Source organism: Pipistrellus hanaki, assembly GCF_964339955.1.
Source record: "Pipistrellus hanaki genome assembly, chromosome: 12".
Classification (NCBI taxonomy): domain Eukaryota; kingdom Metazoa; phylum Chordata; class Mammalia; order Chiroptera; family Vespertilionidae; genus Pipistrellus; species Pipistrellus hanaki.
The window spans coordinates 55,253,994-55,281,772 of record NC_140514.1 but is presented as its reverse complement, the minus strand read 5'-3'; the positions used below and the strand labels follow the sequence as shown (position 1 = coordinate 55,281,772).

Genomic DNA, 27,779 nt, shown 5'->3' with positions numbered 1-27,779 from the left:
GCCTTTGTATTCTCTTTTTAGAGACCAGAGGAATTACTTGAACTACATTTGTTATTTTGCAAAACAAGGTCATAACGATTGACCACTGGCAGGGCTGGACTGGAAGAGATTATGAAGCAGTCCAACTCAAAGTAGAGATTTGGGAGATGTGATTGATGTATTTTTCTGTGCTTTAAAAAAGCCTGAGGAGGAGTGTTAAGAAATGTGAAAATAGTTGTGGGTGCGGTTGTTTTGGAAATCCAATGCTGTTCCTCCCTTGCAAGCCTGAAAGATCTGCTCAGAGGAGGACCTGGCCCCACATTTAACTTGACCTCGGTGGGGTTAAGATGTTTGGTTGTAGAATCCACACCCTCCACCAAGCAGAAATTACAAGTGTCCTAGGAACGGATGCCAGTCAATAATTGGGGCTCCCTCTGCTCAGTAGCTACTGTTGTCTGCTGGTATCTGCCAGGTATTGATTTCAGGTTAAGGTGCAGTGACGGTTGGTTCCATGCTGGTGGGATTTTGGTGTTTTATAAATATTCATATGCTTTTTGTTTAGAAAATAACTGGTGTTTCTTTCTAAATCAATAAATGAGACTATTTTCTGTATCAGTTGGAATCTGTGCAATAACACATATAGCAGGTCAGTATTCTCACAGCCTGTTCCCAAGAAGTTCCTGTTACCCTGAGGGCTCATCTAGCACATCCTGATGTTTCTCAGCATACCTGGAACCAGTCTGCCCTGTGGTTTCCCAGTGGCCTAGCCAGGAAAGAATTTCAGATTGTTAATACCTAAGTCATTCATTTTCATGGGGCCCAAACCAAAATATCAGCCAAATGTAAAGATCTTAGCGGCTACAAACAACCTAAGTTCTAGAGGGCATAAGTCTGTCAGGTAGTGAGAAGTTTGAAGTTCTAGCACTGGGGTTTCTAGTGTAGTAAGAGGCAAGAAAGAAAACAAAGTTATGAACGGGCAGAAGATTACAAGGAACAGCACAGCTTGGGTGGGGCAGCAGATGTAAGAGAGAGTATAGCAAAAACAAGTAGTGGTAAGAATGGAGCTGTAGTGCTCTGGGAATACGCTCACAATGAAAGGGGAAGCCAGATATTTAGGAAGCTGAGCTTTCTTCTAAAACAATACTGGCTGGCACCCAGGATAAAACAGCAGCCATAGTAATGAGAATAGTAGCTTTCATTGAGCATTGAAATGTTCTAAATGCTTCACATCTGGTAACTCATTTAATCCTCACACTAACACCCCACGGAGTTGGTGCTTGATCTTCTCCATGTTACCAATGAGATAACAGGCACAGAGAGCACACAACGTTCCAGGGTCACAGCTGGTAAACGGCAGAGCCTGCAGGGAAGTACCTGTCCCAGCAGGAATCAACACCACATAGGGCTTAAACTTATTTTTTTTTAAACATATTTTTATTTATTTTTAAAAATATATTTTATTAATACTTTACAGAGAGAAAGGGAGAGGGAGAGAGAGTTAGAAACATTGATGATAGAAACATTGATCAGCTGCCTCCTGCACACCCCCTACTGGAGATATGCTCGCAACCAAGGTACGTGCCCTTGACTGGAATTGAACCTGGGACCCTTCAGTCCGCAGGCCGATGCTCTATCCTCTGAGCCAAACCGGTTAGGGCAGGCTTAAAGTTAGTTGAAAAGCAAAAAGCACTATTAATTTTAAGCTAAAGGGAGGTATGTTCGGAAATTCCAGAAGACAGAAATTGTTGGTTCTTAGCCCAGTCTTTAGGAGGTCAGGAATTTTATATCACATACAAAATTAAAGGCATTTGCTCAGAGACCAAAAGGAATGTAAAGCCATTTTAACTATGTGTCCTTTGAGCCCCAGTGACAATATGGTTTATATTATAAGCCAACTGCAAGCTGGAAGGTCAAGGCAAATCTGAAGCCAAAAAATTGCTGTTCAGGCAACTGATAACACTGTTCTTCACCTAAACTGAGGCCCTTTGCTTTCATTTGGGGGAAGCAGATCTCAGTGAGGAGTGAAATGAGCAAGACCATTGGCCTCTGCATTGCTTTTCTGCTGAGAAGGAATGGGGGAGGGGCTCCACTACTTTACTTTTGTACACACAGGGTAATTGAGTTTTGCATACCATTGACACCACTGATAAACCACTCAATCTTTTTGCATCCTCTGTACTCCTAATCCCCCAAAACAAAAGATGGGCTTGGGAGTGGGCGGTGAGGTGGAGCTGGCCCTTTCCTCCAGTATGTGGCACCGGAGCAGGAGGTTCCATTATAACCACAGAACAGCTGCATGCCTCACCTAATGGGTCACCGAGTAGCCTTCCTTTGCCAGGAATTCCAAGCCAGCTCTTCAGAGGCTTCCAATTCTGGCCACCTATCACCCCAACACCCAGTGCTCTTAGTTTGTGCAGACATGGAATCCAGAGGCTCACTCTCGACCCTAGCACACACTGACCCCATGAGCGCACTCATGGGAGTTTATTACTAATTTCCTCATAAACCCCAGTGAAATGTGATCTTCTCATCACTTTTTAAAAAATATTTATTTTTATTGATTTCAGAGAGGAAGGGAGGGGGAGAGAGTTAAAAACATCAATGATGAGAGGTCATTGATTGGCTGCCTCCTGCATGCCCCCTACTGGGACAGTGCCTGAAACCCAGACATGCCCTTGACCGGAATCAGACCCGGAACCCTCCAGTCCTCAGACAAATACTCTTATCCACTGAGCCAAACTGGCTAGGGCTATTTTATTTATTTTTAAACATGTTTTTATTAATTTCAGAGAGGAAGGGAGAGGGAGACATACAAACATCAATGATGAGAGAATCATTGATCAGCTGCCTACTGCACACCCTCCAACTGGGGATGGAACTCACAACTGGCATGTGCCCTGACTGGGAATTGAACCGTGACCTCCAGGTTCATAGATAAACGCTCAGCCACTGTACCGCACCAGCCGGCCAGTGGGCTCATCACTGTTTAATAAATGGGGAAGAAAATGGGGCCCAGGAAGTTAAGATGCCCAATTTAGGATTTAAACTTATCTTCCAGTGTCCCTCATTCAATATGTATTTAAGTGCTTGCTATGCCCAGGGCTAGCACCAGGCCCTGGGAAAACAGCGGTGAGCAAGGACACAGCTTCATCCTCATGGAACTGACAGTCTAGAGAGGGGACAGACATGAATTGTCACCCCAGCACATGTAAGATTTCACAGGTGACACGTTCTGCTAAAGCCTCCAGTACAGATGCTGAGTAAGTATATCAGGGAAGGTCTCCCTGAAGAAGGGATGTGACCTAATTGGATGAAGAGGGGACGAAGAGGATCCTATGTGGAGCACATGGCGTGTGCAGAGGCCATAAGTCCATGCTGGAAGTGGGCCTGGTGAGGGCCAGTCTGAAAGAAGGCCCACGTGACCAGAGGGCAGGGAGCAAAGAGGGGTAAGATGAGGCTGGAGAGGCTGCAGGGACGGGACCCTGCCAAGACCTTGTAGACTACTTTAAAAGTTCCCAGAGCAGTGGAGTTTTTTTAATGTGCAGAGGCTAATAAAATTAATACTTTCCTTCCCACCTAGGCTAATAATCAAATGAACAGAGGCAAGTTAACAGGAGAAAAATGTTTAATACATGTTCCTGGGGAATTCACACAAACATAAAAAGTTCAAAGACACTATTGAGGCAACATTCAATATTTATGACATTTTTGGACAAAGAAAAGGGGTTGGTGAATGGGTAAAATGGGCGATTTATAGGTGGCTGAGGAAGAACGGATTATACATGGCAGGAAAATTCTTGCCAGGCAATTCAGAAACAATGGGATATGAGGTATCTAGCTAACAGGCCTGGACTCTTCCTGACTAAAGCTAGGGTAAAGATTTTTAAGATGATTAAGCCAAGACTCCCTTCCTAAAGCAGATCTGTCCGAATGTTAGGCAGCAAAGGAGTGAGGGTCAAAGGTTTTGAGTCCTGTTTCTCAACAAATAGTTGAAATCAATATCCCAAAAAGACAGCTTAAGGGTGGTAAAAATTTAGTTCCCTTCAAATGCTTTTAGACTGTGGGGAAAATAACAGGTCAGATTTGTACTTAGCAACCACCACCCTGGACCCCACAAGAACGGGGTCAGAGCAGGTGTGGGGTTACTGCAGACCTGCAAGGTGGGTCAAGGAGAGACACGCGACTGAAAAGATTTTTAGGAAGAAAATTCAATGGATTGTACGGGAGTGAGAGGGGGCGGCTGGTTTCACTTGTGGAGATGAGGTGTATGTAAAAGTGTTTTCTCTCCTCTTCCCTACATTGCCTTTCACTAAAGATTTGGTGAGTACAGAGAGAACAAGTTCAAGCAAACAAACAGGCTTAAAACATAGTTTTCAACAAAGGGTAGCACTTTTTTGGTTGCCAAACTGACTGAGGAGCACTGATAGCATTTGGCAGGTGTTAGGGTTGCCGAAGGAGGTACACATGAGGCCAAAAGAAGAAAAATTATGAATTAGGTCTTCTGGATACCAGATGGGCTGACCCCCAAAGTGGCGCCAGCCCCCAGGGACAGTGGAGTCTTCCTGACTAAAGCTAGAGTGATTTTAAAGGAGTCAGAGATTTTAAAGGACTCTAGGCTGGCCTTTTCTGGCAGAGAATGCTCTGGGCAGGTTGGATCCTATGAAGGTCCCGAGGGGAAGGATGATGGTCTTAGCAAGTGGAATGTGAAATGGAATGTGGCCTCAGTGAAAGGGAATGGCCGCTGTGAAGTGGCCTCAGGTCAGTCCCCAGGGGACGGTATCGATTTAGTTATTTGATGAGACCAAACAGCAGGCAAATTGTGTCAGAGATGCGGAAGACTTCTACACAGAGGGCAGGAGTCCCACACGCCAGGAACGTTTCATCTTCCTGGAATCAGATCCAGGGACCAGGTGAAGGAGAGCGAAGGGACAGGCGGCACATTGCATCCGCCTCCCTTTCCTTTGGTTTTTAAAGATGGGAGGGAGAGGAGAGATAGAGACATATCGATTGGTTGCCTCCCCCACGCGCCTCAACCGGGAGAGTGGAGCCTGCAACCCAGGCAGGTGTCCTTGACCAGGGATGGAACCCACGACCCTCCAGTCCGCGGGCCCAGGAGCTACCCACTGGGCAAACAGGCTAGGACCCGCCTCACTTTCGACATTAACTTTAAAACAATTATTCAAAAAATCGGGACTTTTTTAAAACGCCGCGGGACGTGGGACAAATTGTTAAAAAGCGGGACGTCTGGTCACCTTATCATTTAAAAGGGGGTTGGAGAGAACTAGGATGCTTTTCACGAGAAATTGAACAAAAACGAAGGCCTTCATTTAAAAAAGGTGCATGAAACCTTGTGCACCTGTCCTTCCCGCTGGAACGCTCGTTGCAGGGTGGGCTCCCTCTCACCTCCGCCCACGCCCGCCCGTCACCCCGGGCCGCGGCCTGCCCGCTCCGCCCCGGGACCGGAACCTCGTTCCGCGGAACCGGCTTTCCCCGTCCACGCTGGGCCCCGGCGCTCGGGGCTCCAGAGGAGGGAGTTCACCCTGTCCCGGGGGTCCCCACGGACCCCTCCGGGCAGCCCACGGGACCCGAGCCTGGACGCCGCCTCCCAGGGCTGGTCCCGCGGGCGCCTCCCGAGCGCGGCTCCCCGCCCCGCGGCGGACCGGCGGTGTGCGCAGGCGCGCCTCCGACCCGCCCACTGTGACGTCAGCGCGGCCGTTAACGCTCAGTCTTGTCGGCGCGCGATTTAAAAGCAGTTGAGGCGACGAGGCGGCAGGATGGGACCTCCGGGCCCAGGTGAGGCCGGGCGTGCGGGGGCGCCGCGGGCAGGCCCGGCGCGAGGAGGGTCCCGCGGGCAGGGCCGGGGCCGGGCCTGAGCGGGACCGCGGAGTTCGCGGCCCAGTCGGTGCCTCAGCTCTCCGTCGGCCGGGGGCCTGGCGGGGGGAGGGGAGGGGAGGGGAGGAGGGAGGGCCGGCCGGCGATGCGCTCCGCCAATCAGGACGCGGCCTCGGGCGTCCGCTCGGTTCGCGGACGAAAACCGTCTCCCGGGGTACCGCCGCGCTGGCGTCTCGGCTCTCAAAGGCCGTTTTCTAGGAAGGCGCGTTAGAGCCGCTTGGTCACCGCTGTATGCTTAACACGCTTGCATTAAATTTTACTTCCATCCCACCAATACTGAGTGCTTTTGGGCCAGACGCAGTAAAGAACAAGTAAGATGCCAGGCTGCTGTGTTCTAGTTGGGGAGACAGACAATAAACGAACGAAATAATTTACCGGTGAGACCGAGACTGAGAGCTGTGATTGAGAATAGCGGGGGGAGGGGAGCCCTGTGGATTAGGATTGAGCCCTTACAGAGACTGGGAACGTATTTCGGGCAAAGGAGCAAATGCAAAAAAGAAGAGGGCTAGCAGGAAGGGCCTGGCCTGACCTAGGGCAGGACTTGGAGACTAAACAGTGAGCAGGTCTCTCGGGTGAGCAGGGGCCTCTGTAGGTCTTGGTAAGACATTTGGGAATTTAGAGTTATATTTTAGACATGGTAAATTACTTCCCTCAGAGGCAGGCAGGTGGAGGGAAGGGGTCGGTAAACACAGGATAAGGGATGAAAGATTGCCATTCAGGAAGTGGCCCATGGCCGAAGGAATAAATTTGGGTATCATCATCATAGTTTGTAAAACCATGGGAACAGGTGAAAAGCCTGTAGAGAAAACTACAGGACCAACATTTAGAAGCTGGATAGAAGGAAGAAAGTTAGAGAGGCCAAAAGTGTTTCGAGAAACGGGGTTGCCAGCTGCTTCAAATGCTGCTGAATCTCAAGAGAGATGAGGCCTGAAAAGTGCTGGATTTGGTGACTTGAAAATTGTGGGTGATCAATGATAGTTACAGGGTGGCGGGGCTGGGGGTCAGACTAGAGGGAGCTGAAAATGAGTAGGAGGTGAGGAAGGGAATGCAGAAAGTGTTCTTTGAACTCAGTAACCGTGATGCATGATGTCAAAAGCAGTGCGAGAATCAGAGAATGTTCCAGGAATTGAAGAGTGCCTCTAATCCCATCTTCAGTCTCCCTCTTAGACACATTCCTTCACCAATGCTTCCTATTTCTGTTCTCTTCTCCCAAGTCCAGCTCCTTCCTTACCTTGCAGTGCCCACATCTAAATAGTCACAAACCCTCTTGATTCAGTCTCTAAAAATGTCTTACCTCCTACCTTCCTGTTTTTACTTTTGTTTTGATCTCATCTGAGAATTTTTTTTTTTTTGAAAACATGGGGTATTTATTTATTTATTTATTTATTTTTAAAACAATCTTTATTGTTCATATTATTACAAAGGTTCCTCATTTCTTTCCCCCTCCACCAGGTTCCCACCCCACCCTCCGCCCCCTCCCCATCCCCTATTGTCCTCATCCATAGGTGCACAGTTTATGTTCAGTCTCTTCCTCCCTCCCTTTCCCCGATAGTAAATCCCTTTTCAGATAGTAAATCTGTTACTTAGCATTTTCTCATATCAATAATACATCCACATGCCCAATGATACACTTCACACAAAAGACATTTCCAAATAGGTCAACCAGCCTCATCCAGGCCCCACCCAAGGCACTCACAGATCAACATACCAGCGCTATACTAACTCAACACATCCAGATTTAAGCCTTCATCACTTGATTCAGCAGACCCTCAAGTTCCCGCAAAAGTTTCCAGCCATGTCTGAGAGGCAGCGTGGGCAGGGACAGGCGAGGAGCGAGCTGCTTCGGGCCTGGCTGCTCCGGGCCTGGCCTCTGTTGCTCTGGTTCGTTCCACAACCAGCTGCTCCGGGTCTGGTCACTGCCGCTCCCGACCTAGTTGCCCTGGACTTGGCTGCTGCTGCTCCGGGCCTGGCCGCACCCGACCCGGCTGCTCCGGGCCTGGCCTCTCCCAGCCTGGCAGCTGCTGCTCCGGGCCTGGCCGCACCCGACCTGGCTGCTCTGGGCCTGGCTGCTCCGGGCCCGGCCACTCCGGGACTGGCCGCTCCCAGCCTGGCAGCTGCTGCTCCAGGCATGGCCGCACCCTACCCGGCTGCTCTCGGCCCGGCCGCCCCGGGCCCGGCCGCTCCCGGCCCGGCCGCTCCCAGCCTGGATGCTCCGGGCTTGGCTACTGCTGTTCTGGGCCTGGCTGCTCCCAACCCGGCTGCTCTGGGCCCGGCTTCTCCGGGCCTGGCCATTCCGGGTCTGGGTGTTCCTGGACTGGCCACCCTGGGCTTGGCCGCCTCCGCCTCAGGCCTGGCTGCCACTGCCCCAGGTCTGGCTGCTCCAGTGCTGGCTGTTGATGCTCTGGTTCTGGCTGCTGCTGCTCTGGGGCCTGGCCGTTGCTGCTCCGGGCCTGGCTGCCGCTGCCTTGTGCCTGGCCACTCTAGGCCTGGCCACCGCTGTTCCAACATTCTGTCGTGTGTTTTTTTTGTTTGTTTGTTTTTTAAACGCATTTATTATATGTTGCAATGTTGGCTGGTGAGTTGAGTTCTGACTTAGTCTTTGATTTTTCAAGATCTTCTTTGTATTCTTTCTTAAGTAATTTTACTATCTTTTGCTCTCACTTGATTTCTTCACATTGAGAACTTCTTTGGTTTCTTCCTCCTTGTCCTGGGAGCTCAGCAGGTTGGCCTGTGGCACCCCTTTGTTCTCTGCGGGCTCCTGCGCTGCTTCAGCCTGTTGCCGGGGTCGGCGCCACCCAGGAAGCAGCCCCCGGCCTTGGCTCTGTTGCCCGCGCTCAGCAGTCGAAGGCTCAGGATTTTCCTTCTGGTTTTCTCTTTCCTTCTTGTTGTAGAATTTTCAGTCAGTCGACTACCTGTAGCTCTGGGCAATGTCCACTCTACATTTTAGTTGTATTCCATTGAAATTGTTGTGTGCTGCTGCGGTTAGATGTCTACCCGAGCAGCCATCTTGGATCCTCCTCTGTCATCTGAGAATTTTGTTAATCACTCCTCAGCTTGTGGGAAGTTATCAGGGAAACATGTGAGGTTCTTGTATGTTTTCTTTTTAAAAAAATTTCTAATCACCACTCTTTTCCTTCCCCTTACATGGGCAAAAAAATTCAGTGTTTATTATGTATCTTCCTATGAAATATGTGCTATAATGTACATATGTATTTTTTAATATCATGAATTCTGAACCATCTGAGATACACATTCTTATTCTCATTTAGAGGATGAAGAAGCAAATGGCTTTGGGCATTATGTTTCAGATTTTCCCAGTTAGTAAGTGATGGAGCTGGGGTTTGAAAACAGGCTTCCTGTTTCTTAAATTTGGAAATTTTCTTCCAAGGTCTCTGATTCCTCATCTCTCTCTTCCAGTGATCTTGCTTCTCCCAATCATAATAAGACTCAGCACTCACTACCATAGTCACACCCTAGACCTTGTCATTATCAGCTGCACTACTCTACAATCTCAATTTTAAGACCCCATTTCTCAATACCACTCCTGGCTTTCCAACCCACTCCCTCTTGTTCCCTGACTCCAACAATCTTTTGATGACCCAGCAGATCCAATATTCTTTTCACTGTTCCTACTTCTCTCATGACCTTGTTCCCTCCTTAGTTAGCTTACATTCTGTGGTCAGTGTAATCACTCCCTTTTATCCACCTGCAACCCCTTGCCCTCTTCTTGCTTTCTTACACTTGCTTGACTAAATCACAACCCTGGTTAATCCAACTTTGCCTACTCTGCCCAGTGCACCAGATGGCCAAGGGGACTCTAAGGCTACTCAGCAGTCATGCTATATTCTCTGATTCACCCACTCTTCTCCTAGATGGTTATTTCCTTCCTTCCTTTTTCTTCTGAAATCTCTTCCCCAACCTTTACACTTAATTGTGGAGTTTTCGGTTTTCACTTGCTTTCTATTTTCCTAAGGAAAAAAAAATCAAAAGAGATCATCCAGCCCAAGACGGTTTTGCCCAGTGGTTAAAAGGTCAGCCTGTGGACCAAAGGATCTCGGGTTTGATTCCAGTCAGGGGCACGTACCTCAATCCTCAGAGGGGTCCAGGTCCCTATGGGAGACAACCAATCTAGGTTTCTCTCTCACATCGATATTTCTCTCTCTGCCCCATCCTTTCCCTCCCATTCTCTCTAAAAATCAATAGAAAAATATCCTTGGGTGAAGCTTTGAGAGAGAGAGAATATCCAAAGTCCACCATTGAATCTGCTCCCCTAGCCACAACTTAAGGTTGGGGGTCACCACAACATGAGGGACTGTATTAAAGGGTCGAGGCATTAGAAGGGTGGAGAACCACTGCTCTATAGGGACTATTGTGATTACACTGGGAGATGAGAATTGCATCCATCATACCAGTTATTGGTGGTTGCCCCCTAATCTGTCTCTGCTTGTCAATTCTCCATTTTCAGTCAATTTTCATCACAACAGCCATAGTGATTTTCTTTTTTTTTTCTTTTTTCTTTTTTTAAATATATTTTATTGATTTTGTACAGAGAGGAAGGGAGAGAGATAGATAGTTAGAAACATCGATGAGAGAGAGTCATCGATCAGCTGCCTCTTGCACACCCCCCACTGGGGATATGCCTGCAACCAAGGTACATGCCCTTGACCGGAATCGAACCTGGGACCCTTCAGTCCCCAAGCCAACGCTCTATCCATTGAGCCAAACCGGTCCTGGCCATGGTGATTTTCTTGAAGCAGAAGTTAGATCACTTTATTTCTCTTCTCACCATTGTCCAATTACTTCCCTTCTCACTCCACCTGAAAGCCACATTCTTTTCAGTGGCCTGTGAATAAGGCTCTACCCCCTGTCAGCTGTCCTTCCCTTACCCTGACTTGGTGTCTGCTCTGCCAGGCCCTGGAAAGCCTGACCCCATCCTCTCTCCCTCCACTTTAGCCACATGGCCCCTCAGACATGCCAGGCATGTTCCAGCCTCTGTGCTTGCAGTTCCCTCTGCCTCGGTGTAGCTTCCCCCAAATATCTCTGCGGTCTTGGCTCTGAGGCTTCCTTCCTAGTGAAGCCTCTCCTAACCACTGTATTTAACAGCCTCTGCCTCCAGTCCCGTCCTCCTTCCAGGCTTTACTTTTCTCCACACAGTCATGGTCATGCAGCATGCCATCTATTTTCCGACTTCTTGTATGAAAATGTTTAAAACACAGGGACATTGAAGGCCAAGACAACAAACAGCTTATACTCAGTACCTAGATCCAACAATCGTTAATTGGCCAAACTTATCTTAGCCCCCCCTTACATACACATATTTTTTACCAATTCAGATGAAGGTTGTAGACATCATGTTATATCACCCCTAAATTGTTTCTCATGCATCTTCTAAAAGTAAAGATATTCTACATACCATAATAATCATTATCACATGTAAGAAAATAAAAATTAGTTTTAAGTGGAAAACCGGTTCGTCTCAGTGGATAGAGCGTCAGCCTGTAGACTGAAAGGTCCCAGGTTCGATTCTGGTCAAGGGCATGTACCTTGGTTGCGGGCACATCCCCAGTTGGGGGGGTACAAGAGGCAGCTGATCAATGATTCTCTCTCATCCATGTTTCTAACTCTCTATCCCTCTCTCTTCCTCTCTGTAAAAAAAAAAATCAATAAAATATATATATTTTAAAATAAATAAAAATTAGTTTTAAAAATCAGCGTTCTCTCATAATTTAGATTGTATTCCAAATTTCCCTTTTTGTCCCCAAAATATTTCTAGCTGATTTTTTTGTTTGACCAAGGATTGGCTGAATGTTAAGACTTTTGCTTGTTTGTTTTGTATGCCTCTTTGGTTTCTTTTGATTGAGAAGACCTCCCTTCCCCCCCTGCATTTTTTTTGACACTGACTTCTCTAAGAGACTAAGTCAGTTGTCTTGTAAACTATCTCACATCCTGGATTTGTCTGAATATTTCCTTGCAATATCATTTAACTTGCTCCTCTGTTCATATACAATATATACATATACATACATATACATACATACATATATATCTATATGGGCCTGGCATCTCCACACTACCTCGAGCATTCTGGGTCTTGATTTTGAAAAGTTACAGCATCATGGATTAACGCCAGAGTTTTTTATTTTTTGTTTTGTTTTACAGAGAGGAAGGGAGAGGGATAGAGAGTTAGAAACATTAATGAGAGAGAAACATCGATCAGCTGCCTCCTACACGCCCCCTACTGGGGATGTGCCCGCAACCAAGGTACGTTCCCTTGAACAGAATCGAACATGGGATCTTTCAGTCCGCAGGCCGACACTCAATCCACTGAACCAAATCGGTTTCGGCTGCTCCTATATTTCTTATAAAATGGAAGTTAGATCTAAGATCTTAGTTACATTTAGTTTCCCCATCTTTGGCAAAAATATCTTATGGGTGATGTGAGTTTCATATTTTGTCCCATCAAGAGATGAGTCAGTCTCCTTTTTAGAGAGGCTACATTGATTGTTTATTTTTTTTAAATAAATCTTTATTGTTCATATTATTACAAATGTTCCCCATTTTTTCCCCCTCCATTGCTCCCCTCCACCAGGTTCCCACCTCACCCTCTGCCCTTTCCCCACCCCCCATTGTCCTCATCCATAGGTGCACAGTTTTTGTTCAGGCTCTTCCCACCCCCCCCACTCCCCTTTTCTCCGAGAATCGTCAGTCCACTCCCCTTCCATACCTCTGATTCTATTATATTCACTAGTTAATATTGTTCAGATTTTTTAATTCCCTTGGCTTTTAGTTTCACTTGTTGATAGTTATGTACTTGTTGATCATAATTTTTATCTATATCTTCTTCCTCTTCCTAAAGAACCCCTTTCAGCAATTCATATAATTCTGGTTTGGTGGTGATGAACTCCTTTAGCTTTTATTTGTGAAGCTCTTTATCTGGCCTTCGATTCTGAGTAATAGCTTTGCTGGGTAGAGTATTTTTGGCTGTAGGTTCTTGCTATTCATCACCTTGAATATTTCTTGCCATTCCCGTCTGGCCTGCATGGTTTCTGTTGAGAAACCATTTGACAATCGTATGGGTGCTCCTTTATAGGTAACTACCTGCTTTGCTCTTGCTGCTTTTAATATTCTCTCTTTGTCTTTTGCTCTTGGAATTTTAATTATGTTGTGTATTGGTGTGGTCCTCTTTGGATTCCTTTTGTTTGGGGTTCTGTGTGCTTCCTGGACTTTCTTTCCCCAGGTGGGGGAAGTTTTCTGTCACTATTTCTTCCAGTATTCTTTCGGTATCTTTCTCTTTTTCTTCTTCTGGGACCACCATAATTCTGATGTTGGTTCGTTTGAAATTGTCTCAGGGGTTTCTTTTTTTTTTTTAAGGATGAAGGATGTATTTTTTTTTATTTTTTTTATTTTTTTTTTTTTAAATCAATCTTTATTGTTCATATTATTACAAAGGTTCCTCATTTCTTCCCCCCTCCACCAGGTTCCCACACCACCCTCTGCCCCCTCCCCATCCCCCATTGTCCTCATCCATAGGTGCACAGTTTATGTTCAGTCTCTTCCTCCCTCCCTTTTCCCGATAGTAAATCCCTTTTCAGATAGTAAATCTGTTACTTAGCATTTTCTCATATCAATAATACCTCCACATGCCCAATGATACACTTCACACAAAAGACATTTTCAAATAGGTCAACCAGCCTCATCCAGGCCCCACCCAAGGCACTCACAGATCAACACCCCAGCGCTATACTAACTCGACACATCCAGATCTAAGCCTTCATCACTTGATTCAGCAGACCCTCAAGTTCCCGCAAAAGTTTCCAGCCATGTCTGAGAGGCAGCCGTGGGCAGGTACAGGCGAGGAGCGAGCTGTTTCGGGCCTGGCTGCTCCTGGCCTGGCCTCTGTTGCTCTGGTTCGTTCCACAACCAGCTGCTCCGGGTCTGGTCACTGCCGCTCCCGACCTAGTTGCTCTGGACTTGGCTGTTGCTGCTACAGGCCTGGCCGCACCCGACCCGGCTGCTTTGGGACCGGTTGCTCCGGTCCCGGCCGCTCCGGGCCTGGCCGCTCCCAGCCTGTCAGCCGCTGCTCCGGGCCTGGCTGCTCCCAGCCTGGCAGCCACTGCTCCTGGCCTGGCCGCACCAGACCCGGCTGCTTCGGGCCTGGCCGCTCCCAGCCTGGCAGCCACTGCTCCTGGCCTGGCCGCACCAGACCCGGCTGCTCCAGGCCTGGCCGCTCCCAGCCTGGCAGCCGCTGCTCCGGGCCTGGCCGCACCAGACCCAGCTGCTCCGGGCCTGGCCGCTCCCAGCCTGGCAGCTGCTGCTCCGGGCCTGGCCGCTCCCAGCCTGGCAGCTGCTGCTCCGGGCCTGGCCGCTCCCAGCCTGGCAGCCGCTGCTCCGGGCCTGGCCGCTCCCAGCCTGGCAGCCGCTGCTCCGGGCCTGGCCGCACCAGGCCCGGCTGCTCGGGCCTGGCTGCTCCCAGCCTGGCAGCCGCTTCTCCAGGCCTGGCCACTCCCAGCCTGGCAGCCACTGCTCCGGGCCTGGCCGCACCAGACCCGGCTGCTCCGGGCTTGGCCACTCCCAGCCTGGCAGCCGCTGCTCCTGGCCTGGCCGCACCAGACCCGGCTGCTCCGGGCCTGGCCACTCCCAGCCTGGCAGCTGCTGCTCCGGGCCTGGCCGCTCCTAGCCTGGCAGCCGCTGCTCCAGGCCTGGCCACACCAGACCCAGCTGCTCCGGGCCTGGCCGCTCCCAGCCTGGCCGCCGCTGCTCCGGGCCTGGCCGCACCCGACCCGGCTGCTCCGAGCCTGGCCGCTCCCAGCCTGGATGCTCCGTGCTTGGCTACTGCTGTTCTGCACCTGGCTGCTCCCAACCCGGCTGCTCTGGGCCGGGCTTCTCCGGGCCCAGCCACTCCGTGTCTGGGTGTTCCTGGACTGGCCACCCTGGGCTTGGCCGCCTCTGCCTCAGGCCTGGCTGCCACTGCCCCAGGTCTGGCTGCTCCAGTGCTGGCCATTGATGCTCTTGTTCTGGCTGCTGCTGCTCTGGGGCCTGGCCACTGCTGCTCCGGGCCCAGCTGCCACTGCCTTGTGCCTGGCCACTCTAGGTCTGGTCGCCGCTGTTCCAACATTCTGTCCCTTTTTTCTCTCTTTTTTTTTTTTTCTTTTTTAAAAAAAACAAAACAAAACGCATTTATGTTGCAATGTTGGCTGGTGCGTTGAGTTCTGACTTAGTCTTTGATTTTTCAAGATCTTCTTTGTATTCTTTCTTAAGTAATTTTACTATCATTTGCTCTCACTTGATTTCTTCACATTGAGAACTTCTTTGGTTTCTTCCTCCTTGTCCTGGGAGCTCAGCAGGTTGGCCTGTGGCACCCCTTTGTTCTCCGCGGGCTCCCGCACTGCTCCAGCCTGTTGCCGGGGTCGGCGCCGCCCAGGAAGCAGCCCCCGTCCTTGGCTCCGTTGCCAGCGCTCAGCAGTCGAAGGCTCAGGGGCACCCCCCCCCACTGGGGGCCCCGTCGCCCGGCTCCTTGCTGGCGCCCGGCTGGCCGGTGTCCGGCAGGGGCTCCTGCTCCTCGTCGCGTTCCTCCAGTCTGGAGCTTTCTTTCTCCCTCCCACTAGGGGAGTCCAGGATCAGAGTCAACAGACTGTCCTCTGCGCACAGTGTGCGCAACTCCGGGGGCTCGGCCTTGCGCCGCGCTCCCAGGACTCCACCTCACCGCTCCGTCTCCCCCTGCCCGAGCCTGGGTCCCCAGGGACTGGCCCAGACCTGGAGTTCGGGGGCGGTCTGGGCTGAGGCTCAGAGCTGCCGCCGGAGGCTTTGTTTCTTCCGGCTAGGGTAATCCAGCATCAGAGTCAACATTCAGTCCTCTGCGCGCCATGTGCGCGCGACTCCGGGGGCCCCGCATTTCGCCGTCCCCCGGGATTGTCTCCCCCTGCCGGAGCCTGGGTCCCCAGGGTCTGGCCCATAACTTGGGGCTCAGCGCTGCCGGTTCGGGGGTTCAGCCCAGGCTGGGGGTTCTATTTCCTTCCTGCTAGGGAACGCCAGGCAGCACCCAGCCCTCTCCTCCTCTCCGGCTGCGACCTCTCTGCGCGCGCGTGCGTGCGAGCGCGCAGCATGTCTCCGTACCTTAGGCTTTTTTTCAGCTCCTCTGATTTTCCTTCTGGTTTTCTCCCTCCTTCCTATTGTAGAGTTTTCAGTCAGTCGACTACCTGTAGCTCTGGACAATGTCCACTCTACATTTTAGTTGTATTTCCTTGAAATTGTTGTGAGCTGCTGCGGCTAGGTGTATACCTGAGCAGCCATCTTGGATCCTCTCTGTCTCAGGGGTTTCTTACATTATCTTCAACTTTCTGGATTCTATTATCTTCTTGTGTCTGTGGAGGAGTGTCCTCTGGCTCTTTGTGTTCCAAATCTTTGACTTGATTCTTGCAATCTTCCATTCTGTTTTTAGGACTCTGTATAATATTTTTTATTTCAGACAATGTATTCTTTATTTCTAGTTGATCCCTTTTCATATCCTCATAGGTCTTGTTTATTTTATTGGCCTTTTCTAGGAAATTTTTGAAAAACCTTATAAGCATGGTTTTGAACTCTATATCCAGTCGCTTCTTGTCCTCCATTTCTTTTGTTTGTGATGTTTCCTTGTCTCGGCATTTTCACAAGCTTCCCTGAGTTGGTAGGGTGGCTTTGTGTGCTAAGGTGTCCTATATGGTTGAGTGGGTCAGCCTCCCAGTTACCTGAGGTGGACAGTCTTGGTGTAGCCCTTTGTGGGCTGTGTGTGCAGTCTTCTTGTTAAGCCTTGCTTGTTGTTGGTATCACTGGGAAGTGTTGATCTCCAAGCCAATTGGCTATAAGGATCAGAAGTGTCTCAGCTAGGAAGGTTTCTGTATTCCGCTTGGATGGGGCGGAGTTTTGGGGTGGCACAGACAAGCTTTGGTGAATCCCGGAAGATTGGTTGTAGGCACACACACCTCTTTGGTATAGGCGCAGACAAGCTTTGGATTCCTTTCTGTCCCTCCCTAGGAGAGTCCTATTCGGCCAAACGAGAAAGCTAGCCACTGGAAGGGCTTCTGTGCTCTGCTTGGATGGGGCAGAGTCTCGGGGTGGTGCAGACAAACTTTATTCAGCCCCTCCCTACGAGGGTCTGGTTTCAAGTCCCACAGTAATGGCCGCTGGCTTCACACACCTCCAAGAGATCTCTGCCCACTGCCTGACATTCTGGCCTCTCCCTGTCTGGGGCCGTCTATCAGGGCAATAGGGTGGTTCTGTTTTCCTCCCGAACAAGAAAGCTAGCCCCGTATTGGCTGTCCACCCTCTCCGCGCAAGGAGTAAGCCAGTAGTGAACTCGGCCCACCCTCTCCGCGCTCCGCAAGCAAGCCAGCAGCCAAGTCGGCGGCCGCCTTTTCGCATGCACAGTTCTCTGCACCTTCACAGTTCCTGAGTTTCAGCGCACCTTCTCTCTTCTTCCCAGATGGTAGAGCCTCCTCTCAGCCAGCCGTCGGCGGCGCTTCAGGGCGATGTTTCCCCTGTTTTCCAGTTCTAAATTCAAATTTGTTGTGGTAGGCTGCATTCAGGTGTCTACCCTATGTCGCCATCTTGGTTTCTCCTACATTGGTTGTTTTGTTAATGTGGTGACTGCTAGACTTTGTTGTTAGAACCATCCTTCCTTTTGCAGTTACCGAGGAATCTGTGGGTGATTCTTTGGCATGGTATATTTATTTTACACATTTGTGTTGTTTATTCTCTGTGTCCCATTGGGATTAGAACCTGGCTTAATCTGACTTAATAGCCCATATCTCACCCTTATCACGGCATCTGTTTCTCTCCCCTGCGAGTATGCTTATGTGTCTGTTGTTCTGTTAGTTTGTGAGCTTATCAGAGGCAGCAACTTTCTCTTAACCCATCTTTATAGCCCAATAGTGCTGGGGGTTCACATAGTGGATGTTTGTCCCATGGGGAAGGAAGCATCAGCAACCCCTCACCCCCAAGAAAAGCACACTACAGAGCTTCTAGCCATAGACTCTTAAGTTGGCAGCGATCTTGGTGGGCATTGTGCAGTGAACTTCCACCTAGTGATAGGTCCCAAGCCCCCTTTAGATCTAGGAAACATTCTGTTGAAGGTTCTTGAGCAAGTGTTTTGTTCCATCACTGTGAACCACAATGAATCACTGTTCTTCAGAGACCCGTGGACACTCCCTCAATGCCTCACCGTCAAAACGGGTGTTCTCGATGCCCCCACCTAAGAAGGCCCCTCTCAACACTCCTGGCACTCCAGTTCTTGAAGACTTCCCTCAGAATGACGATGAAAAGGAGCGTCTGCAGCGGAGGCGCTCCCGGGCCTTTGAGCTACAGTTCAGCATAGATTCGCCCCATCTGCTGGCCTCCCCCTCCAGTCGGTGAGTGTGTTCTGGGCTGCCTCCTGGGGTGGCCCACCTCCTGGGGTGGCCCACCACCCTGACATGGTGCACGGGCCTGGCATCTCCACACTACCTCGAGCATTCTGGGTCTTGATTTTGAAAAGTTACAGCATCATGGATTCACACCAGAGTTTTTTATTTTTTGTTTTTCATTTAGGAATATTGACATTTCAGCTACAATTCCAAAGTTTACAAACACACAGATTACAGAGCATTATTCCACCTGTATCAAACTATCCACTGAAAACGTGAGTATCTGCTGGGGTTTATCAATGAAGCTTCTGCAGCTTGAGCACCGGGAAATCTAGCCTTGATTCTATAGAGAATGCATGATCCGTAATAACTGTGTATTTCTATTCTCCAGCGACTCCTCTTAGTGTTGGTGCTTTCATTATGGTTTTTTTTTACTGTTTCTTATATACGTTTGGTGTACCTTCTGACAGGTTGCCTGTCACCTGCAGTATATCAGCATGTTTTGGCGATAATAGTGTGGGCTCTGGAGTTGTGGAGCTAAATGTGAGTTTTAGAGCTCACTTGAATTGGAATCCTGTCTCTGCCACTTACAAGCTGTGTGGCCTTGGCAAGTCACTCAACCATTTGCTGCAGGGTCCTCTGTAGAATGAGAATAAGAATAGTGCCTGCTCATAGAGTTGTTCTGCGGGTGATGGGGTCCCTTGGTGTGCAGTATTTAGAACGGGCTGCACAGTGAGCACTCAGGAGTCATGCGCTGTGACTCTCTAGGATAGGGGTGTCGAACTCAATCAGAGAAGGGGCCAAAATCTAAAATCCAGCCTAAATCACGAGCCGAATGGTTTACTGAACAGTCATAAACTGACAATGTCATAAACTGACAGCGGAGTGCAGTGATGACAGCGCGGTGCGGGCCACATTGCAAGGCCTGGCGGGCTGGATTTGGCCCGCGGGCCTTGTGTTTGACACATGTGCTCTAGGACTTGAGAATGAGGAGGGACACATATGTACTAGTTGTGTCTCGAGTGTTTGTGGGAATTGATATCTGGGGCAAGATGTGGGATGTCCCTGTTTAATAAAACTTAGCTACCTCGTAGGGTAGCATCATTTATGTGAACCTCTGCTATAAATAACAAATGTTTCTGCAATTTTCTCTTTCTAGAAAATCACTACCAAGAATGCTTTTGGCTTGCATTTGATTGATTTCATGTCAGAAATTCTTAAACAGAAAGACACCGAACTGACCAACTTTAAAGTAAGAAGGATATCACCTTCTCTTGTATCTGAATTAATGATGAGTATTTCTGATACTTAGTATAGCACAATCATTAAATTCTACAAACACATGAGATTCTCCCTTGTTTAAGACATATTATTAACTACCGGTACTTTACTTTCTTTTCCTTAACTGATGAAATGTAGAAAAGCTATCTTTCTGTTATGTTGTCTAATCCCTGTCAGTCTTAGGGATCTTTGTCACTTTTTTCATAAGGACAAGTAAATATTTTATGAAGCTTGCTGTGTTTTGCCTGTTCAGCACACCCTTTTTATGTATTCCCACAAGTACAGCTCTGCTTGTCTGACTAGGTGGCTGCAGGCACTCTGGATGCCAGCACCAAGATCTATGCAGTGCGTGTGGATGCTGTCCACGCTGACGTGTACAGAGTCCTTGGGGGGCTGGGCAAAGATGCACCATCTCCAGAAGAGGCAGAGAGCCATGCTGCAGGTACGTGTGTGGGCTTCTTAAAGGGTGTGGCACGTGGTTATGTGAGTAACACATTGGAATGAAGTCACAAGCAGTCAGTTATCTTGTGAAGACATGGACATTTTCCGATTTGTCTTGAGAAGCTTTAGATTTTATTTAGGCCTGACTGAGTGAACATCACCAGTTAGGGAACTTCTGATTTGTGGGTCTTTGGAAATTCACCTTAGAAGCTTAATTGAGTAGTTTGGTTTCTCCTTCAGCTGCAGATAGATGTGCCTGTTGCTGTGAGAGAATGGCATGTGTTTGTCCCCGTCACTCTTTAGAGTTTTGAGGAACTTGAAGTTCAGTTGCACCCTCCAAAGCAGTCCTTGCAGTACACAGTCTTATTCCTTCTTTAGATGAATGTGTGACTGAAACAGGAACTACTAAAAAGGCTCCAAAGCCCAAGAAGAAGCACTCTCACAAAACCATCGAGCAGAATATAAACAACCTCAATGTCTCCGAGGCGGATCGGAAGTGTGAGGTGAGGAGCCGTGTGCACACTGTGGTCTCTGACTCATTTGAGATGTGGGTGCTGAGCCTGCCTTGCTGATCTGTGCTTCTTTAGGTCTCAAGGGGTAAAACATTCAACAGGTCTCTTCAGTGTCATCCTTTAGCCTTTCAGAAAGACTGATGGGCAAGTCCCTGCTTTCCCTCAGTGTTTCAGAATGACTAAGTAGAAGAAGATGGCAAATTACGGAGAAATCTGATTAAAACATTTCTTAGTACATGCAGCAATGCTGGCATTAGTGAACTTTTATTCTGTACTTGCTAGGCCCCTGTGCTGCCCTGAGAGTGTGAGCATTGTTAACGTATTTAATCCTTCTAACATCCTTGCTACATTTTATGAAGAGGTGATTGAGGTGCAGAGCTGTTAAGTAACTTGCCCAAGATGGCACAGCTAGTCTGTAAACCTGGATGGGAAGCTAAGTGGTCTGCTCCAGAGTCCTTGCTCTAAGCAGCCAATACAATTTGGCAAACTTAAGGAATCTGCTTACAGGAGTGGTGTTGGAGCTTCATTTATAATTATCACAGTTAATTGAAGCAAACAAGTGCTGCCAGAATATTTTTTAAAATTTTGCTATTATAAACAATATCTCTATGAACATTTTTGTACATAACATCTTTGCACTCTTCTGGGAGTATATGTATAAGAAAATTCTGAGAGGGAATTTCCACTGTCCTCAAAAAAAGTTTGTACTAACTTGCTCTCCCACCAACAATGGACTAGATTACTTCGTTATCTCCATGACATTCATAAATGGTAATTAAGGTCACGAGACTGGACTTGATCTCCAAAGGGATGTTTGCATGTGGAAGAAGGACTGAGCCCTGGGGGATGCCCCAATTTTAAGAGTTGAGTAAGCTGAAGGGAAAACATCCAGTAGGTAGGAGGAAAGCCAGGACAGTATGGTATCCAAATGAGGGAGCGTGGGAGTTTCAGGGAGGTGGGAATGACGAGCCACGTTAAATCTGGCGACCTGAAGCTTCTAATGAGCTTGGAGGGGCCCTGTGGAACTGAAGCTCAAGCCTCCAAGAAAGAGATCCTTCTTGGCTGTGCTGGTGCTACTGAATTTGGAAGAAGGGCTCATGGGCCAAGGACCCAGAGAGCATGCTGCTTGGTGCTGGTGTCTGCGGCACACAGTGGGGCTGGTTCTTTGAGTGAGAAAAAGGAGATTGATGCAGCTACTGTTACAGGTAGGACCTGTCATGTCTGGAATGAAGAAGCACTGCTGGGTGACAAATAGGAGGCCTGCAGAAAGAAGTTCCTTCTCCCGCTAGCCTTGTAGTCTCTTTCTAGTGCCCCTTATTGGTGGATCCCAACAGCAAGCTGCTGGCAAAGCCAGAATATGGACACAGAGAGAATAGAAGGTAGTTTTGGAGTTGAGAGGCAGTAATAGCTTAATAACTGGCAGAAAAGTAGAGTGAGGGTCATGATCTTTACTTTCAAAAAAGTTCTGGATGGAGAGGGAGGAAGAGAAAGGCAATATGCAAAATGTTACCAATTGGGGAGTCTAGGTAAAAGTTAAGTGGAAATTCATATTACTTTTTCAGCATTCTTGTAGGTGTGAAATTTTTCACAATAAATGGGGGAAAACAAATAGGAAGAAACTGATATAGCTGTTGTTCTAAAGAGTGATGGATAGGCAAATGGAGAGGAAAGTAAGATCTGGAAGTTTTGTGTTTTTTTAAATGGGAGAATTAACATGTTTGCTTGTTGATGGCAACAATCTAGTGGAGAAAGAATTACTGACAATGTAGAAAAGAACAGAGAAATTACTGACAATGCAGAAAAGAACAGAAATGCTAGCATGGCATTCTTGAATATGTGAGAAGGAAAGGGGATGGACAGCATTGATGGGGCTGGGCTGAGGAGCCCAACACCGATTGGAAATGGGTCAGTCTCTTCTGGTTGAGTGTCCGTCTCCTCCCTCAACCCCAATTGAAATAGGAAGCCACATCATCAACTGACAGAGAGTGAGGAGGAAGAAAGTGTTAAGAGGTTTGAGGAAAGAAAAAGCTAGAAAGGAAAGAATCACCTGGGGCTGATGGTAAGAAAATGGACTAGAGAAATATAGTTTGCTTGCCAGACAAACTATAGGGTCCATTTGATGGGTTTGAAGTGAGGTCAGTCAGCATGCTTTCTTTCATCATGATAAGCTGTGTGGGTGCAAGCATGGAGTAGGCAGAAAATGGTGTTTTACAAAGGATTGTGGTTAGCTGAGTGAATGTGACACAGAAAGAGGCTGGAGTTAAGAGCATGTGCATGGGAGTGGTCACAGTCATTGCTTATGGAACTATAGCTGGGAAGGTAGTGAGTGTCAAGTAATTTATCAGTAGTTAGAGGGCATGGTGGGATCATCGCCGGTAGGCTATGCAGTTGGGAGGTGATTGTCAGAGAGAGAGAGGCACTTAGAATTAAGGGAATGGAGCCTGGCCATCATTGCTCAGTGGTGAGTGCTGATCTGTGGACCAGGAGGTCACTGTTCGATTCTTGGTCATGGCACATGCCCGGTTTGCATGCTGCATCCCCAGTTCAGGGCGTGATCATCTGCTGATCAATGATTCTCCTCATTGATGTTTCTGTCTCTGCCTCTTCGTTTCTCTCTGAAATCAATAAAAATATATTTTTAAAAAGCATTAAAAATGGTGATTTAGGAAAAGAGACCAAAAGAAGGTTACTGTTCAGGTTTTAACAAATGTGTTTGTTAATGTGTTTTAAGGTTGCGATCATGTGCTATGTACTTGAGTGGCATCTATTTATTTATCTGACTACATACAACCTTTCTTTTGAACTGGTATCTGTTGGGATGGGCCTTTGTCTGATCAGTTAGAAAGCCCCATCCACTTTTTTAAAAAAAATTATATCTGTTTTTCAACAAATTTTTTTTAATCCTCACCCGAGGGTATTTTTTCATTGATTTTTAGAGAGAATGGAAGAGAGGGAAAGACAGAGAAACATTGATGTGAGAGAAAAATCGATTGGTTGCCTCCTGCATGCGCCCTGGAGCCTGCAACTGAGGTACATGCCCCTGACTGGAATTGAACCCAGGACCCTTCAGTACGCAGGCCGACACTCCATCCACTGAACCAAACCAGCTAGGGCCCCATCCACTTTTGATTATGTGCAGAGACATTTCAGTCCAGTGTGTGCAGCCGTGATGAGCGGGCCCAGTGCATGGATTTGGTATTTCCTTTGGCTCCTTTCCATAACTTTGGGTTCCCGTGTTTGTGCTCAGATCGATCCCCTGTTTCAGAAGACTGCAGCCTCGTTTGACGAGTGCAGCACAGCAGGGGTGTTCCTCTCCACCCTCCACTGCCACGACTACAGAAGCGAGCTGCTTTTCCCTTCGGATGTCCAGACCCTCTCCAGTGCAGAGCCCCCTGAGATGCCAGATTTAGATTGGGTAGAAATGACAGATTTAAAAGGTAAGTCCACACAATGCCTTTCACCGAGATGTCAGTTATTGGAGACAATTCTTATAACCCTGGGGAGTAGAGAGCGCCTGGTGTTCTCGGGAAGATCCTCTGGAGTGCTAAATTGGGCGCCCTCTTGGGTGAAACTGACTTTCCCCCTTTCTGAAGCATGCGGAGTCTGAAACAGGAGTTTCTAGTGCTCTCCTGTTCTCGGCCTGGCTGTGCCAGTCACTCAGATGCCCCATAGCGGCCAGTTCTCATAGTCACGTATTGGAGCCAACGGCTGACCTGGAGTGTTAGAGTTTGATTTAGGAAATGGGCTTTGAGAGACTTGTCAAGCCAGAGGGGTCTCATTCTTATCTGTTACCAATTTGGGGGGGTGGGGGAGAGTGCCTGGGAAGAAGGGGGCATTGGGAACTGCTCACAGATGGCTCTCTGGGAGTCTGAGAACAGACCTGCCCTGTTGTCAGCCTCTTATGCTGGCTTGGCAAGGATTTTAACCCTGTCCTGTCCTCTCCCTTCACGGCCCAGTGCTTTCTCCTCTTTTAGTCTTCTCTCAGATTGGTTAGTAGAACAGTTTTGTATTAATCTTTTCCCAAGTTTATGTGCTCCGGTGGGGCTCTAATCCTGGGAGGCAGGTGAAATGACATGATCGGGGCTGTGTACTGAGCACGCTCTGAGGGAGGGGTTTTCATGTTCCGTCTATAGCAAAAGGCATGGGATCTGTCTCATAGTCACATGTATGTGCAGGTTCCTGCTCGAGGGTTTCACTTATTGTTGGAATGCTCGTGAGCAGCCTGCGTTCAGGGGGGTGCCTGTGTATCTGCCCCTCCCGGAGAGCAGCCGTTCTCTCTGCCCGGTGACTGTGCCTCCCTCCACACCCTGCTGCTCTGATCCTTCTGGGGTGGCGAGCCGGCTCTGCTCACCGTAACCTTCTGTGCTCTCCCTGTCCGCAGCGCTCCTGGAGCAGTGTACGGAGGACCGCCAGATCTGCCCTTCCCTGGCTGGCTTCCAGTTCACAAAATGGGACAGCGAGACTCATAATGAGGTGTGGGCCCTTGGACTTCTCAGGGCTGTGGGCATTTCTCCAGCACCTTGTGGTTTAGTGAGACAGACAGTCTGAGATTAGTTCTGCCCAATGCGAAGCTGGGGCATCATTTTTATTTAGTCACAAGTAGAGAAAGCATTTCCTTTGGCACTTTTGTAGGGACTAAAACCTGGGAACATCAAGGGGAGCTAGGAGTGGGATTGTGAGATTCAGCAAGACCAGTGGACAGGTGGGTGAGTTCTGGGACCAGCTTTGTGCTCCCCTTGCACGAGGCAGCCCTGCCACTTCTGGGTACACGTTTCTGTCAGATTTACTCTTGAACATGGTTATGTCATGGCCATTGGTCTCGAGCTGCCGTCAAGCTCGAGGAATTTCCTGCTCTTTGAGATTGAGTCTTGGCACAGAGTTTCCTGAGAAATTGTCACGTGCAAATCTTTCCTCTATGTATTTTTAGCCAGGCCCCTTTAGCCTACTTACTACAACTTCCAAAACAAATGGTCTCCATGGACAACACTTTTCTTTAAACATGTAGCTAATGATGTAGAGTCCTGCTTCACATTTTACAAAAGACAGTACAGCTCCGTTCTGTACTGCACAATATAAACTTCCTCCCCGCTTTTCTGTTATGAGAACACTGGGGAGTGGGTGGGGCATTCCTCCAGCGGTGACCGTGGTCACTAGAATGAGAACTCTTTCTTTGTTCCTCTAGTCTGTATCAGCCCTGGTAGACAAGTTCAAGAAGAATGATCAGGTATTTGACATCAATGCTGAGATCGAGGACAGTGATGGCGGGGACGTCCCTGAAGGGCCTCTGGAGGATGACTTTGATGCCAACGACGAACTGGACCACACCGCCTCTGGGGATCATACAGAGTTCAGGAGCTGGAAGGACCCCTGCCGTAGTCAAAGCTGCCAGTAAGGCTGTCAGGGCCGTGGAGAATGTTCCTGTGGGATTTCTCCCAGATTTCCTTCTGGGACAGTCTCATTCCCTCTCTTTGGCTAGCTGGGCTGCTGGGCCATGTTGTCCAGACAGGTGGAGCCACCCGACTCACAGTGGAATCATACTGCCTTTGAATGTCAGCTCAGCTACTTAATTGGTTATAAACTGACATTGCAGCCTTGGCCAGGTGGCTCAGTTGGTTGTGCATCATCCCATAAACCAAAAGGTTGCAGGTTCCATTCCCGGTCAGGGCGCTTACCTGGATTTCGGGTTTGATCCTCAGAGCAGGCAACTAATCTATCTTTTTCTCTCTGTCCTTTCTTCTCTCTAAAATCAGTAAACATAGCCTCAGGTGAGAATTAAAAAACAAAACAAAACAACAAAAACCTGACTTCGCAGGAGTTTGTAAGGATAGAACTAAAATAGGTAAAGTGCTGGGGGAAAGTAGCGGGAATATAGTAGCTACTTCAGTGGTGGCTCTTAGTAGCACTTGCATTTGGTAGCACAGAGGGTGCCCCTTTCTGCACACTGCAGCTGGTCCAGCTTTTGGCTAAATTGCTCCCTGTTGTTATAGATGGAAACAGGCTGATGTGCTGCTTACAGAAAAAATGTGCTCGCTGCCTGAAAGGCCAGGCAAAGTGGGCTGGACAGTGTTGGTTACCGGGGACCAGCAGAGCAGGGTGAACGCAATAGGTAGATATCATTGAGCATACGGGGCGGGTAAAATTGGTCTGTACTCAGTTTATTATCTACTTTAGTAACCATCTAAGAAAATCAGAACTTTCTTGGCCTTTATTATATGTACTTAACAGATTAATATTGTTTAAACTTTGAATATCATTTGGAAGCAGGATCTCATAAAATCCTGTAGTGCTGAGGGCCCCTAAAGGTCTTGAATAGGCCTACCTGTAGAACAGGCCCTCTGTTGTCGCCTGTGCCTCTAAGAGCAGCTTTGCAACCCTGGATTGGGGACAAGTTGGTTCAGTATGTGAAAACCTTAGAAGTCATCCAGTGTCATTTCCCACTGAGGCAAGAATCCCTTCAAGAGCATTGCTTTAATGTCTCCAGAGTAAGAAGCTGCTTTCTTGAGCTCATTTTGTCTGCCCATGTGGGAAACTATTCTATTAATTAATGCCTTCAAGTTGGAGTGGACATCAAGGCGCTGGACATTTGGTACCTGGAGACACAGCATCTGGCCCGTTAGCACCCTCCTTGCTGCTGATTTGTGCTGTTGAACTGTGATTTGTTCCTTGTTCCCATCCTGTCTTCTAAGAAGTGAGAAATGGCAGGCAGCTTATTGCGACATTTTCAATGTCAGAGAAGAATGTCACTGTTCCTGAACACTGAGGAACTGATGGTAGCAGAGTCACTTTCATTGGGTTATTTTGTTACGACCATAGATATTTGTTTTGAAGAAGTGTCTCTATTTCTCTCCCTAGCTCCAGAGAGAGCAAACTCTTAGACTCCATCCTAGTGAGTGCATTAGGGGTGGTTCTTAGGTTCTAGTTAGGGTTTTGTCCATCTTGAAGTCCCATACCCTATGGAGCTGGCCTATTTTGGGAGCTCAGTAAATGAACTGACTTGGACTTGATCCTGCCGTGGAAAATATGAGGTGTTGAGTATGAGGTATCAGCTGTTTATTTTTTAAATATGTTTTTATTGATTGATTATTTACTTATTTTTTAGAGAGAGAGGAAGGGAGAGGAATAGAAAGATAGAAATATTGATGAGAGAGACAGAAACATCATCGATCAGCTGCCTCCTGCATGTTCCTTATTGGGGATTGAGCCCGCAACCCAGGCATGTGTCTTGACCATGGAATCAAACCTGTACCTTTTGGTTCCTAGGTCAGTCGTCAACCACTGAACAACACTGGCTGGGCTG

The 27,779-nt window shown here is 48.3% G+C and overlaps 1 protein-coding gene across 1 annotated transcript in view; it reads left to right on the top strand.

Annotated features, from left to right (window-relative positions):
* The first annotated feature begins 5,647 nt into the window (after positions 1 to 5,647).
* Positions 5,648 to 27,779, top strand: part of NCAPH (non-SMC condensin I complex subunit H) — a 37,968-nt gene continuing 15,836 nt past the window's right edge. The window contains exons 1-9 of the mRNA XM_084900900.1: positions 5,648 to 5,772; positions 18,038 to 18,254; positions 18,433 to 18,523; positions 19,408 to 19,500; positions 19,833 to 19,971; positions 20,349 to 20,473; positions 23,730 to 23,919; positions 24,864 to 24,955; positions 25,665 to 25,870. Of these exons, the coding sequence (XP_084757026.1) occupies positions 5,754 to 5,772; positions 18,038 to 18,254; positions 18,433 to 18,523; positions 19,408 to 19,500; positions 19,833 to 19,971; positions 20,349 to 20,473; positions 23,730 to 23,919; positions 24,864 to 24,955; positions 25,665 to 25,870 (1,172 nt within the window). The 5' untranslated portion in view covers positions 5,648 to 5,753. The remainder of the gene's footprint in view (positions 5,773 to 18,037; positions 18,255 to 18,432; positions 18,524 to 19,407; positions 19,501 to 19,832; positions 19,972 to 20,348; positions 20,474 to 23,729; positions 23,920 to 24,863; positions 24,956 to 25,664; positions 25,871 to 27,779) is intronic.